At 31.6% G+C, this 13232-nt stretch overlaps 1 protein-coding gene across 2 annotated transcripts; it reads left to right on the top strand.

The window, feature by feature from the left end:
* Positions 1-1527: 1527 nt before the first annotated feature.
* LOC132950028 (uncharacterized) lies at positions 1528-12818 on the top strand. 2 transcript variants are annotated; one of them, XM_061021214.1, is made up of 5 exons: positions 1528-2279; positions 3770-3943; positions 4111-4257; positions 10163-10343; positions 10414-12818. In XM_061021214.1, the coding sequence occupies exons 2-5, from the start codon at positions 3770-3772 to the stop codon at positions 12042-12044; spliced, it is 2133 nt and encodes a 710-aa protein (XP_060877197.1). In that variant the 5' UTR covers positions 1528-2279; the 3' UTR covers positions 12045-12818. The 2 variants fall into 2 exon arrangements, with proteins under 2 accessions (XP_060877197.1, XP_060877198.1); XM_061021215.1 differs by lacking the exon at positions 1528-2279 and adding an exon at positions 3370-3697.
* The last annotated feature ends 414 nt before the right edge of the window (positions 12819-13232 follow it).

Below are 13232 nucleotides of genomic sequence, written 5' to 3'. Positions count from 1 at the left end.
CGCCGTCGAATCCGTACGTGAATTTTAACCCGATATTATTGCAAACACACATCTGTCAGCCAGGTGTACTTATATATATATATATAATGTTATGCAACCTGTATACGGTGTACGAATACGAATTATATTGTTGTGCTCGCGCACACGCATCGTATTTATGGCTCTCAGTGTTCTATATCATAATGTGAAGCGAAAACAAATACAGTAGTTTTGTATATTATTATTATTTAGGTACAGGAAATATAATTTGACACCACGCACATTGTACACTGTATATACGGCAAAAATGGCCGTTGGGTAAAAAAAACCGATTTTTTCGTACGACAGAAACCCAACTCGTGTACACCAGCTATCGTGCACCGTGGATAATATATTATATTATATATTTATATGCATTGGTGTAATAACGGCTACCCGGTTTAGGTCATGGGGTTGTATTGGTCAACATTTTGTCTTGATAAACAATTGACAACCATTAAATTAACATTTGTTTACTATTTATACTCTATTTGGAGCAAAAAACAAAGTAATGTAACTACCTACTTATTATTTAACAATATTAAAAAATAAAGTATAATAATAGATATTATACTTTTCTTGGCATATTCAGTCATCTAGGCTCGGAAACCTAACCGGAGGGGGAAAACTCTGATCAAAAATCTATATTATAATACTATTCTGGCGTAAATAAGTAGTAAGTACCACGGATGAAAAACAATAGGTCGATGGGAGGGGGGCATTCATTGCCCCGAACCGCACTACACTACTACAACAGTCACCAAAAACATGATTACGCCATTGCCAACGAATAATAATAATGTACAAACAAGACCGAGAGAATGAAATAATTAACCGACGGAAGAGCTCAACAGCCGAGTACCGGAGTACACATTATTATAGTGTACATAAGGATAAGGCGTATTTATAATTATTTTATATATATATATATATATATTATATGCACAAACAGTACACAGCGGTCGGAAATCGAACCGGATTAATGAGCAGCGAGCAGCGGCGGCGGCGGTGGCGACCTCGACGTTAACCTATATACATTTCTGTATACGATAATATTGTTATTGTACACACGCGCGACCGGGCGCATAATAATAATATTATTATCAACAATATATTATTTGTACACAAATCGTCCGTACATTATACGTACCGTGGAAAACGGTACTCCGGTAGTCCGGTCACCGGGGCCGAGCACGGTAATTATCGTCGGACGGACCGATTACCGGGTCGTGGTACACCCGGCGACACTGCGCATGACGCGCACGCGCACATTGTCCACAGCCGTGGCCAGAGTCGAGCCAGCCGTGTCGCACGGTCGCCGGGACGTAGGTGAGCGGTAACGGTTCGGTACGCGTTTGGACAAAGGAAAAGTATCGATCGGGTTCCACGGGGCCCCCGTGCCGTCGTCCAACCGAGCGGCAGACGTGACGTCACGCCGATTGCCCCGTTTGGCGTACCTCTGGTCCCGCGACCGCTGCGTCCCACTCTACCGCTGAGGTACCCGCGCACAATCACGATTTATTCCCAAACATTTATATTATTATTATTATTATTATTATTGTTATTATTACACACTGTCTGCGTACTCACTACTCGGTGGCACAATAATATTATTTTGACTTTTTACACACACAGACACACACACACACACTTAAACAGTCAAACAAATAGAATTAGTTTTCCGTCGGTCGATAATACACACGGTTTACCGCCTATTTCAGGTGTGAATTGGACGAAACGACGACGACCGACAACTCCGCGTCCGCCGTCGTGCGTGCATAATCCGTTCGGCGGCCGTCCCGCGGGATAGCAAGCGATCGACGACGACAACGACAGCGGGAACGACAAAGTTGGTCGTTATCGTGGCGGCGGTGATTCGAACTTGCGACAACCAGACAAGTCCGTCGAGTCCGGACGACAGCGGGAGCAGAATCGGTGACTGCGACGAGGACGACGACGACGACGAGATCGCCGCCGGAGTAATCGTCGTCCGGTCGGGTCGGTTGTTATGATGTCCGTGCGACCGTCGTCGTCGTCGTCGTCGCCGTCGCCTTGTGCCGAGTCGCAGTCCCGGCGGTGTCGCCGTCAGTCTCGTCATTGCGACCGTCCGTCGCCGTTGTCGTTGTCCCAGTTCGTCGAGTCCGAGTTCGAGGCGCCTTTGCCGCTGGGCGGTGAGACCGCGATGCCCATATAGCCCCGTGACCTATGCCGCCTGCAGTGTTGTTGTAGTGTTGCTGCACCGCACGTCCTGCGCCGCAAAGGTAAGAAGAACGGAAGACCTAACCGTGGGGGGGTACATTTTCCGGCCATCCTTGCCGCTTTGGTGGTGTCACGAGCATTTTTAATCCTTCAGCATGTGTCGGAAAACGTGGACGAACGGGTTCGAACAGTGTTGTTTTGACGGTGATTTTTGTTTTTTGGCGGATTACCGGATCGCCGTTGTCACGTGAAAAACGGTTAGCCTTGGCGGCCGTCTATCAGACCTCGCGGTTCGTCATATGTTTTCCCGCAGCTGCGATTTTCCCCCCCGCACGGGTTACTGTCGCGTACGCCATGCGTTGGTTTTGTTTTCGAGGGGGGACCCCCCACGCGGTCCTATTTTTTGGACCCGACTGTCCCTAGTGCCAGCAAACCAAGTCGCTGAGAAGTAAGAAGTCTTCCGATCCCCAGCCGTCTGCCAACGGAAACGTAGTCGATGGGGTTCTACGACCACTCTGCCCTAAATTTTAGATTCCGGCTTCCCTGCGATCTTTTCGGGTTTCTCGAACGAAAGCGGCGGTGGCATGTGGTTGTTTACGTTTACCAGTCAATTATTGTTCTGGATTTGAAACTATACGCAATCATTGACGATAACGTCTTGGGCACTTGAAAAACGATAGTATTGGGTGTGTTAGGTTCCATTTGTTTCGTTCGACGTTGTAAGGTTAAAGTTCTTGCATCAATCAGCATAACGCCACAACTCTGATAATAATTGTTAATTAATTACGATTAGTGTTTACACAGTCAGAGGTATAATATGTAGTAACGTTATCCTAATTTTTGTCGTGTCATTAGTCATTTAAATCGAAAGCGACAGAAATGAATTTACAACAACCATATTCCAATTTCGTATAAAGCACCAGCCACCATTCATCAAGCACGAATCACGTTTAGTGCTAAAGTGCTCACTGCAATATTGCTTATTCGCTTATACAGTTGTAGTGAAAGTGTTGATAAATCCTATTTGATATATTTTCCAAGTTTATTTTGTGCCTAATCATTGTGATACCCAATACCCAGTTAGTGGTTACTTGATCTACTGCATAAACTGTTTTCTGATATAAACATTATAAACTTGATTACCCAGTGATTAGTTTTGTTGTAACTTTTAGCATGCAAGTATGCGATATTTGTAAGACAATTAGTTAGCAGCATTGGATAGGTAGGTATTTGATTGTTTTAATAGTTATACAATTTCAAGCATTTATGGTTATGTCATTAAGACCATTTTCAATGTGTAATGACACTTTTCATTTTTTTGCCACAGAGTGACATGTGTAATGTGTTTTCTAAATAACTATTGATGCAAACGCAAATGACATGAAGATAAAAATATAATTAGTGGTTTTTTTTTTATCGAGTATTCATTTTTTTTTTGTTTAGATACAGTTATTATTTACTGGGCTATCAACTCTTATCAGTAAGATGATTGCATTGCCCATTTCATTTTTTTCTCTATTGCGGTGTAGTAATGGTTGTTTAAAATTTTTAGATGGGGAATCCAACACGTTTTATGGTATCATGGGATGATCATTCTACGCATTTAGTCGCACGTCTGGGATATCTTTTGGAACGTCAACAGTTGGTTGATGTCACTTTGATGTGTAATACACACAGTCTCAAAGTTCATAGATCAGTTCTCGCAGCTTGCAGTCCATACTTTGAGGTAATATTATTGTTTACAGTACACTTAAATCTATATAAGTATTATTAACATTTTGAAGCTTGATAGTTATTATCATTTCATGTTTTTAATGTTATATAATGTTTAGATTGAATAACATTAGGTATACATATTAATGTTAACTACAATAATATTGTTTTTCATTTCAGCGTGAATTGGGTAATCATCCCATGATTGTTCTCAAAGATATGAAATTTAGTGTACTCAAATCATTAATTGAGTTTATGTATTGTGGCGAAACAAATGTTACAGAAGATAATTTACATGCTCTTGTAGAAGCAGCCAAATTTTTTGAGGTAATTTATTCATTTATTTATAAATAGTTAATTTTGCTGATTATAACAAACACCTATTATGAAAAAAACTCATCATTAAAATAAGGGTTGAATTAATATGCTTAAAAAATAGTACAAATGCTGTATTCAATAAACAGTTAAAGGTACCTACTTAGAATAATTATAGTATACATTTTTTAATAAATAAAATAGGTATTATATGAAAAAAGTTTAAAAATGTTTGAACAATGATTAGGTAGGTTTTATGAATTACTACTTACCTATGATCAGAATTTGTTTTTTTTTATGAAATGAAAATAATTGCAAGTGTTACTTAATATTACCTTATAATGTATTTTTCAAATGCTTCTATAGATTTTACACACTTCACATTTCAATTCTATTAATTGCTTACCAAAAACTTATCTTTTTGTTCTATTTTGTACATTATAAGTACAAAATATAAAAATTAATAATAATGTATTAAAAGTTATTAGCATAATACATAAGTAAACATCATTACCTAAATTATATTTTAGTATAATATATTTTAATTGCATTATGTGTAGAAGAAATTATAAATAATATTATATTACCTATTAAGTTTTTTTTTATGCTTACTGTATATGAATATTTAACTTTTAATGTCCTTTGAAGTGAGTTATCTCTTACCGTCTATATCAGATTAATAAACATAATCATGTTTCGATACGTTTCATCTAATATATCAAATATCAGTAGGTAGGTAGATTATTCCTGAGAACGCAAGAACCGATTATTATCACTGTAATGACGTTTGAGGTGGCAAAGGTGTGACAAAAAATAGTGTGTGTGGCTCGTGTGGGAAAGCAATTTCAGTTTTGCCTGCGATTGAACAAGCTCACTTCCCACCCTTGCCCCACATACTATTTGCATACTTGAATATTGTTTTAAATTATAATATTTTTAATGTATTTTTTCTCAAATACAAATCTAAGGTAGATTTAACTTGTCTTTACAAATTATTTATTTTATGCACACAAACATCTTGTATACTTACAAGATAAGTTATAATTTTTATTTGATTGTAGTAAAAAGTTGATATGTTAAACCATTCATTATTATAGAAACTAACTGTACTAACAGCGCTCCATAACGGCCACATCCATTTTTCGTCAATATTTGACGTCGCGTAAATACGGGCTAGTGGGCGGTTATATTATTTATAATCAATGGTTAAACATATTTTGGGGGACCAATTTTTTATTATTGATTAATTGATAAGGTGGTAATTTTTCATTTATATTTTTTACATTCGTTTTCATTTTAATCCAAGTTAAAATTGCATTTTTTTTTTTATCTTAAGTAGGTACTTACTTAATTTTTATGAATATTATTGTATGATAAGTACTTAAGAAATTCTAAATCAAAGAATATAATACTAAACTTTTTATACAATTATTTTCTAAAAAAAAATAATACCTAATTGTACCTATAATATTTGTATAAATTTCACAGGAATATAATGTTATGTATTTACTTAAAACTGTCTAAAAATAAAAATAATAAAAAAAAATAATTTTGTTTAATTTTGTAATTTTATCAGTTACTCCTTTTAACAAATTTTGTGTTAAATAATAAATTTGTGTATTCCTACATAATTTGTATTTGTTGTTTGATGATAAATTATTCTATAAATTAGTTTCTTTAATTCGACCACTGTTACTGCAATCACGGATAAAATTTTCTGGACCGGATCAAACATAATTACTAAAAACATATTCTTTATTTAGATTTTGTTTAATTTTGCTTAATCTGGACCAACATCTATCTAATTTATCGAAAATTAGAGGATTTTAAAACTAGTGTGTTATAACAGTTATGTCTAAAAAGCAAGTTCCATTTTGGAATAAAAATAAGTAAAATGTATGTTATAAAAAAAATGGTTATTTTGACTTGTTAGGAAAGAACAAAACCATTTTGAAAATAGTGAGTATAATGTATGTCACATGTTGAGTGTTTAAAATGAATAAAAAAAAATTGATAATCCATTCAATGGATGTGATGAAATAACACAAACTAGTGCCTTGTTATAATAAGTTTAAATAGTGGGGGAAACTATGTTGAAAAAATAATGTACTAATATTTATACTTGTATGTTCCAATAAAATTATTTTTAAAATATATATTTTATTGTTTTTATTGTTAAATAAAACTTATTTTTTGTACGTATTTTATATATTGTTTAGTTACAACTATTGGGAAAACCAATTAACACTGGGAGTGCTGTCGACGCCTATCATACTGATGGTTAGGCGGGTACCTCCCTATGTCAATGTGGGAGATTGTATTTATTTTCCCGACATTTCGCATACATTTTGTCTTAAGTGAAGTGTATTTAAATGTATTTGATAATATTAGTAGAAATTGTACTTACCAACGTATACAGTTAGCTATAAAAGCGTATAAAGTTTCGATAACAAAATTAATTTATTATAAAAAGTAAAATAACCAATATGAAATTATATCTATACATTCCGAGTTGAGGATTATGCCACCAGAGCACGTATTGTTAGCTTGTTTTCCCAATACTAAATTAAATATTAAAATAACATTGTTTTTGTATAATGTAATATGCATTTTGATATAATGTACTGCTAATTAATAAGTGTCAATAAACATAAAGTTATGTTTGAAAATTCTTATCAAAAGTAATAATGGATTTCTAGAATATGGATCAGTTGAAAACAAAATAACTATTTTTTGACCAGTTAAAAAATATATTTCTAATTTTTCTTATAAATAGTGAGTTTTGGTATTTAATTTTTGGCGTGTTCAAGAAATACAACTTCTATTGATATTATTATTTATTATTTATTATTTATTATTTATTCAAATAGGCAACAGTTTTAAATTAAATTAATTCTCATAACTTCCAAATGAAACACAGACAGTTTTCATGTTTGGACAGGTATTTTAGTATAAATTGTAATACAATTAATCATATACTTTCAGTTTTGGTGCAAAAAAACAATGACTAACTGATTCGTTAGCAATTGATATATTTTTTACCTTTATGAGTGACAAACATACATATGAAAATATGAAATAAATACTCAAAAAAGAAATACATAATAATAGATATTTAGATAGCCAATTCAAATTTTTTTTATTAAAACTCATGTGTTTATTATTTTAATATTGGACCTTTTGTCTTTTTGACTCATTAGGTTAGTGGGACTCAAATGCTTTGGTCTCAAAGTGAGTCTAATAAGCAGTATCCTATATTTATTAGTTTTAAATTATAAATGTTCATATAAACATCAATCATCAGTTAATCATAGAGTAACTTTGCAGTTTGATATATTCATATTGTCAGCAATTAAGATACTGCTATTATACAAATTATTGTGAGTGTTATTTTATTTATAATAGTTATTGATTAATTTATACTAAACTTAATACTATTTTAGTTATATAACTAAGAATGTTACATATACAAAAACTTCCTATCTGCTATGTTTTCATGTAGCAAAGAAACATTTATGAATTTCATATATTACATTATTAAATATTGATTTATTTGTTTATATTTTTTCATATTTTCATTTGTTAGTTGATAAATTCAAGTTATACAATTAGTTGTAAAATGTATAACTGATAGTGATACAAGTTAAATAAATCTTAGTATTAAACACAATCATATGAAATATATAAGTATTATAATAAATGATTTCAGAAGTAAAAAGTAGTTTCAAAGAAAATATTAATTTAAACAAATTAGTTTTAAAGAAATGCAATTATTAATGTTGTCTTTATATTAAATACTTCGACATTTATACAGTTGATTTTGGGAACTCAAAATTTAAAAGGAAATAAATACAGTTTGAATAATTGTTAATTATTAGTTTAAAGACACTTGAAAAATAAAAGTTAGAAGGGGATTATTATCTAAATGTTGAGAATTTTAAGTTATCAAGGGTCATATTATCAAAATGTTACTTCATTATTAAAATAAAAATATATAAATAATACATTAAAATATTTATTTTGCACAACCTTAAGCTTGGAAGTGATCAGCTTCTTGTTTAATTATGACTGTAATTTTTTGTTTTTGTAGTATTGTTATAGTTGGAAAATTCAATAAATAAATAATCTACAAAGTTAAAGTTAAGTTAATTACTATTTACAATTTTTTTTGTTGAACATAATGATAGCTTTATCATCTTAATTTATTTATTGAATTAGTTTACTCAGTAAATATAATGTTTTATCTGATGAATAAGATATTAATAAGTTTATGTTGGGTTGCATGAAAAATTGATTAATTTGACGGTTCAATAAAACCTAATGGACCAATCATTTAAGGGACAATTAGTTCACTATTGATTCATTAAATATTAAGTGATTGTTCATGCAACCCGGTAAATATAGTCTTATTATTTTGCTAAATTCAATTCCTTTTTTTAAGTGATTAAGTTTTTTTATTAAATTTTGTCTACATTTATACATTCAGCTAGTTATAAGGTTAGTTGTGAGTTACGACATAAACAGTTCTTTATTGTTTTTAATTAGTATATATATTTACATGATCAGTTTTCTTTCAGGGTGTAAAATTTGAATAATTTAATTGAAACAATTATAAAGGACAATAACAAATAATAGTTTTTATAATACTATGTCTTAATTATTATATATTTTTTGATTGTGTTAATTAAATGGTTATATTAAGTTTTCATTGTACTAAACTATTGTTATTCTTTGATACTTGTCTTTCCTCCTCTGATTGAGACATCTAAACCAACATTCTAACCTAATTTAAACGGAATGTCAATGATCATTATTACTTTATGTCTTTATGGCATAATATTCAACAAAACATATGTTATGTTTTGTATGGAAATATATTTTTTTTAAATATTTTAATAAAATGTAAATTAGTGATTACTTTTACCTTGAGTTTATATTTATTAATGTATGCTTTTTGAAATAAGTAAAAACATAGTTGTTACATAATTATGGTTTCATTAAATTAATTTACAGTCGAACTTGACTAAACCGAAATCGTCAATATTTTGTATTTTTTCCCGGTTCCTAATATTTTCTATTATTGCATTATCCTTGTATAATTTGATCTTTTTGTCCGGTCCCTTCAACTTCAAATTAATGAAGTCCAGCTGTATTTTACTTATAGATTTCTTAAGAAGATGTCAGCACATTATTTGTTTTCTCTGTTTCGTTCATGGATAATATAGCAAATTTGGGTTCGACCGAGCCAATCTTGTGTTGTTAGCTTTAATATTTAAGTGAAACATTGAATTTAAAATTAAGATCAATACCTATCTTAACCTAGCTAGTAGGCGGCTTCTTTACCAAATCTTTCTGGTAGTAACTTTCTTGTTACACTGAAGCATATTATTTAAATTATGTATAGATTGAACAAATCAAATAAAGTACAAATTAAAAAAAAAAATATGAGATACCTAGTACATTGGCTTTTTACAACAATTCAATTTTCTGCAGTATATTTTTAAATTGTTATATTTTACATATTTATAACTTACTAATAAGAATCAAAATATGTAAAAAGCCTATATATAAGCACAGATAATATTTTTAAATTTAAGTTTGATAATAGGTAAATTCTATATAATTCACTCTATATTATAAAAATTAACCACACAATATTGGGTCTACTGAGCACAAATTTACTATGTTGTGCTTGGGTCAGAGAGGAAACCAATAGTGAGCTAACATCCTCTCCTAAGATAATCAATTAAATAATAATAATAATTTTATATGTAGTTTCAAAGAATGCTCATGTTGTCACATTTAGTTCAATGTTACTATGTTTACTCATTGTGTAGTTTGTGTATAAGGATTGTAAATTTTATTTTTAATAATAATAAATAAGGTTTTGTTAAAAATAAAAATTTGTCCTTTTCAGGTTAAAGGCTTATCATCACTAGCTCATGAAAGCTTACAAGATTCTAAGTCTATAAAACCACCTTCCCTTGTTTGTACTACGGCAGCTCAAACTCGAATCTGTCAAGTTTCATCTTCACCAATTCCAGTTTCACCTATTGCAACTAAAGTTACAGAAAACGGAAATTATTCTTCGTCCGTTTGTAAGTATTTCTTAATTACGACGATTAATATTGAAGAAATTAGGTAATTTATCTGTAATTATTTTTTTAGCTGTTATCGCACGTCTTGGCCAAAATAATAATACCAATGAAAGGCGGCCTTGTGCTGGTAGGGGTCGTCCTAAAGCTCATCTTCAGAGCCCATGTTGTGAACCATTGGTAAGCAAACCGGCTCCTATTACTCCACCACAGACAGAATCCGCCCAAATACTACTGTCACTTGCAGGATCTAACCAATCATACATATCGCCTTCAAAACATAGAACCAATGATAGTAGTATGGCGACTGTAAATCATGAATTTCCAATGAGTAACGGTCTAGACAATAACAATCCCAAGTTCAGTGATGACATAGACCTAAAGTATAAACGTAGTAGGAAAAGGCCTGCAGATTCGGTAGATGAGAATAGATATGATGTTAAAAAATCAATGCCTAATGACACGAAGACAGATGAAGATGTCAATCGGTCACCATTATTAGCTAGCTTACTAACCAAAAATGATAAATCTGATGAAAAACTTAAAGTACCAAAACCACAAGAAACACAAACTCAGAGTTCTGAAAGATACATAAATGCATTAAAAGGAGCTGGTCTTCCAACAGATATTCCAATATTAATTGAGAATGGTGATGGTAACTACATCACATTAACTGAGAATGTGTATGATATATTAGCCAAAGAAGATGCTCTTCATTTCCAAATTACTGACAATATGAACCTTGCTAATCTCAAACAACCAGAAGATATGGTTAGTAACATGCAAGATGTAGTTCAGTCTAATATACCAATAATAGACACCAGTATAGAAGATCCGATATTGAGGAATATTAAAAGTCATATGCCACCAGACAATCCAGACGATGTTGTTCTGTATAAAGTGGCTGATGATGGAAACATAGAAAAGTATGTTTTGACCACAGAAGATATAAAAGCATTCAAAGAGTCTATGGATTCAAATCCTGAAAGGAAAAAGGATTCCCCACGACTAAGTGTTTCCGAAATAAATGTGCCGATTGAAAACAAATCATTGCCGTTGATAACTAAAATTTTAGATTGCGGTAATGAAAAGTTTTCAGAGGCTCTATTAGGCAGATTACCCCTCAGAAAAAGAGGGACATTCAAATTAAATAGCACCAGTTCTGATACTGATATGTTGCAACAAATGAACAATGTTTGTACACAATCTGTTGGTACTGTAGATACTGACGTTGAGTATGTTGTTGTAGGAGAAGACAGTGTACAAATGGACATATTGGGTTCTACTAGTATAAGCAATAAAAATGATTCATTAAAAACAACTACTACTATAAAAATTGAGGATGTGGCGGAAGAAGAAATGAGTGTTCTAGAAGCAATGATGAACAATACTATTGAATTTTCCACTGAAGATGGTGACTATCAGATGCACAGTAGTGAAGAGGTTTTCTCAAATGATCAAAATGACAATGAGAAAATGATATTGTCCAATGTCCTCATGTGCACGGGTGCAGAAAACTCCAATTCGCATGGCCTTGACCACTTTGGATTTAAAACCGATGACGTGGACGGCCGTAATGGTGACTGTAATCAACAAAAAAAATCCAAAATGTATGTAGACTTGGATATGACGGGAAATGATTTTATATCGGAACCTGTCACTGAGGAGGTAGTACTCTCCAGCGAATTAAATCCGAGCTCCTGAATTTATTTATATAAGGATAACTTTTTAGTTATACTTTGAATATAGAATTGTGTATATTTTGTAAAAATTGGGCTGTACAATATGACTTCAAACATTGATATCAGTCATTGAACTTGTTGGTGAAAATCTACACATGCCTATGTATATACTATACATAATCTTATGTCTATATATAAATATATACATATCTGTGTATATACCATATATATATATTTCCTTATAGTTCTGACTTATATACTAGTTTATTTGTTTTGTTTAGTGTTAACATTAAAAAAATGTATTATTCTCTAATTTGGTGATATTTAAATATGTGAACGAATAGAAACAAATATTGCTTAACTTGGCTCTTTGAAAATAGAATGAGTGTTTAATTTGAATTTTTAAACAAAAATTGGTATTATTTTATATTTTTTAAAATTATTGTTATGCTTTGGTTGGTATTCACAATTGTTTAAAAAAATGTGTTCACCCTGTGCCATTTGTTAAGCCGTCAATTATGAAAGTTCACATGTTTTCAGTTTCATAAATGAACAAACAATTAAAATCCGAAATAAAGATCATGTGTTTATATAGTTTTATTATAAATTTTTTTCAATTTTAATTACATTTTAACTTTTGTTTCTAACCATTATTTTCTGTAAAATAATATACAACAACAATAATTATTATATATTATTATTATTATTATTGCCTTAAATTTTTTAATTATCCAAATAATTTATTTTGATTAAAAGTTGTGTTAAACTGTTAAAAATAATATTGATTAGCGTTGTACTATTTTCGTTTTTTTCTTGCATTGTGTATACTAGTTTATTATTATTATGTGTTTACATTAGCTTTTTTTTTCGTTTATCGAGTACCTACACTCGCCGTCCGCCTCGGCGGCATAATATCATAAATGGCACTAGTGCACCACACTATTTGACAATAACTTAACGTTTTTCAACCATCGTCATCCACGGCAGGATCGAAAGATTATGCCTGCAGTATATTGTAGAGCAGTGGTTTTCAACCTTTTACGAATCGTGACTGTCTATTTTTTTTTTAGTTTTAATGCAGCCCGTTAAAAAGTTAATAATCGAACATTAATAGACTTTATCAATTATAATATACACCCTATAGGTAACCAAGGGCGTAGCTAGAAATTCCATCCGGAAGGGGGACAACCAATTGTATTTAAAATTGTTT

The sequence above is a fragment of the Metopolophium dirhodum genome, chromosome 8, assembly GCF_019925205.1.
Source record: "Metopolophium dirhodum isolate CAU chromosome 8, ASM1992520v1, whole genome shotgun sequence".
NCBI classification, from domain to species: Eukaryota; Metazoa; Arthropoda; class Insecta; order Hemiptera; family Aphididae; genus Metopolophium; species Metopolophium dirhodum.
This window is presented reverse-complemented; position numbering and strand designations above follow the sequence as displayed.